The following is a 1,743-nucleotide window of genomic DNA, read 5'->3' as shown; positions in this document are numbered from 1 at the left end:
CCCCCTGAGGCTGTGGGAGCTCGGAGGCTATGAACAAACTGGCCAGGCTCCAATTGGGAAAGATGTGAAACCACAACATATTTCAGCGCCCCCCACCCTGCCCCCGCCCCAGGGCCAGGCTGTGTGAGTGGGATCTCCCTGACAGACAGCCAGCCATCAGGACGCCCGTTACACACACAATCCAGCATCAGACAGCCAGGGAAGACACCATTTCCCCCAATTCCAACACTCAATGTGCTTCAGGCACAACCCACTCCCCTGTTGGTGCTACAGAAATGCAATCCATTCTGCTCAGAAGCAGGAACTGATTTACTGACTTACTCATTGAACCACTGTACGTAAATCTCTGAGTCACTGTCTGGGGCTGGACCTCAGCAGGACAGCACAAGGTTAGATACAGGGTAAAGCTTCCTCTACACTGTCCCCCATCAAACACTCCCAGGACAGGGACAGTACGGGGTTAGATACAGAGTAAAGCTTCCTCTACACTGTCCCCCATCAAACACTCCCAGGACAGGGACAGTACGGAGTTAGATACAGAGTAAAGCTCCCTCTACACCGTCCCCCTATCAAACACTCCCAGGACAGGGACAGCACGGGGTTAGATACAGAGTAAAGCTCCCTCTACGTGGTGTATTGATCCATTAGGGGGTATTGAGTGCCTGTTGGTGTTTGATGGGGAAATTGGTGAATTTCTCTGAAGCAGGAGTATAGAGTCAGCCGCGTTTCCCTTCAGTGAGGAATGAGAGCACAGCAGTCTGATGGGCGGATTGGATTAAAGGGTTTTATTGAAGGTAAATGAGCTGCCCTGTTGATTTTTGCCCCTGGCTATGAGGCTGTTGGAACCAGCTGGTGAGAGAGCAGTAGGGAGAGTTGGACTGGACGAGGGGAGAGTGGGTTAGGATTTAGGGTGAGGGTTGGGGATTGAGGGGGGAGGGATTGGGATCGGGGTTATGGGTGAGTCTCCAGTGTTCCCCACGTCTCTCTCGCTGCCTCTGCCTGCTTCCTCAGCAGCGGCGGCTGGTCAGTTTGGTCAGAACCTGGTGTTGCTGTGATTTATAAACCAAGAAAAAACTGTCTGGCAGAATGCGACCACGACCCAACCGATCCACTGGACCCATCAGCGTGTAGCTGGCACCTGGGGGGGAACAGAAACACAGTCAATGCCTCCCCCCAACAGGGAGGGCAACATTTCACAGGGTCCAAATCCTGGTATCGGTCAGTGTGTGTGTGAGAGAGAGTAACGGTCAGTGTGTGTGAGAGAGAGAGAGAGAGTAACGGTCAGTGTGTGAGAGAGACAGTAATGGTCAGTGTATGAGAGAGAGAGAGTGTAATGTTCAGTGTGTGTGTGTGTGTGTGTGTGTGTGTGTGTGTGTGAGAGAGAGAGAGTAACAGTCAGTGTGTGTGAGAGAGAGTAACGGTCGGTGTGAGAGACAGAGAGTATAACGGTCAGTGTATAGATGAGACAGAGTAATGGTCCCTGTGTGAGAGGGAGAGACACTGTGTGTAAGACAGAGAGGGTAATGGTCAGTGAATGTGTGAGTGTGGGTATGAGTTACAGTCAGTGTGTGAGTAACGGTCAGTGTGTGTGTGAGTAACGGTCAGTGTGTGTGAGAGTAACGGTCAGTGTGTGTGACAGTAACAGTCAATGAGTGAGAGAGTAACTATCAGTGAGAGAGAGTAACAGTCAGTGTGTGTGTGAGTGACGGTCAGTGTGTGTGTGAGTGACGGTCAGTGTGTGTG

At 51.7% G+C, this 1,743-nt stretch overlaps 1 protein-coding gene across 1 annotated transcript in view; it reads right to left on the bottom strand.

Annotated features, from left to right (window-relative positions):
• Positions 1-770: 770 nt before the first annotated feature.
• Positions 771-1,743, bottom strand: part of LOC125487761 (procollagen C-endopeptidase enhancer 1-like) — a 9,606-nt gene continuing 8,633 nt past the window's right edge. Inside the window, exon 8 of the mRNA XM_048620007.1 lies at positions 771-1,138. Within this exon, the coding sequence (XP_048475964.1) occupies positions 1,008-1,138 (131 nt within the window). The 3' untranslated portion in view covers positions 771-1,007. The remainder of the gene's footprint in view (positions 1,139-1,743) is intronic.

This window comes from Rhincodon typus, chromosome 45, assembly GCF_021869965.1.
Source record: "Rhincodon typus isolate 14 chromosome 45, sRhiTyp1.1, whole genome shotgun sequence".
Lineage (NCBI taxonomy): Eukaryota > Metazoa > Chordata > Chondrichthyes > Orectolobiformes > Rhincodontidae > Rhincodon > Rhincodon typus.
The sequence above is the reverse complement of the archived record's forward strand: the minus strand, read 5'-3'. Positions and strand labels throughout refer to the sequence as shown.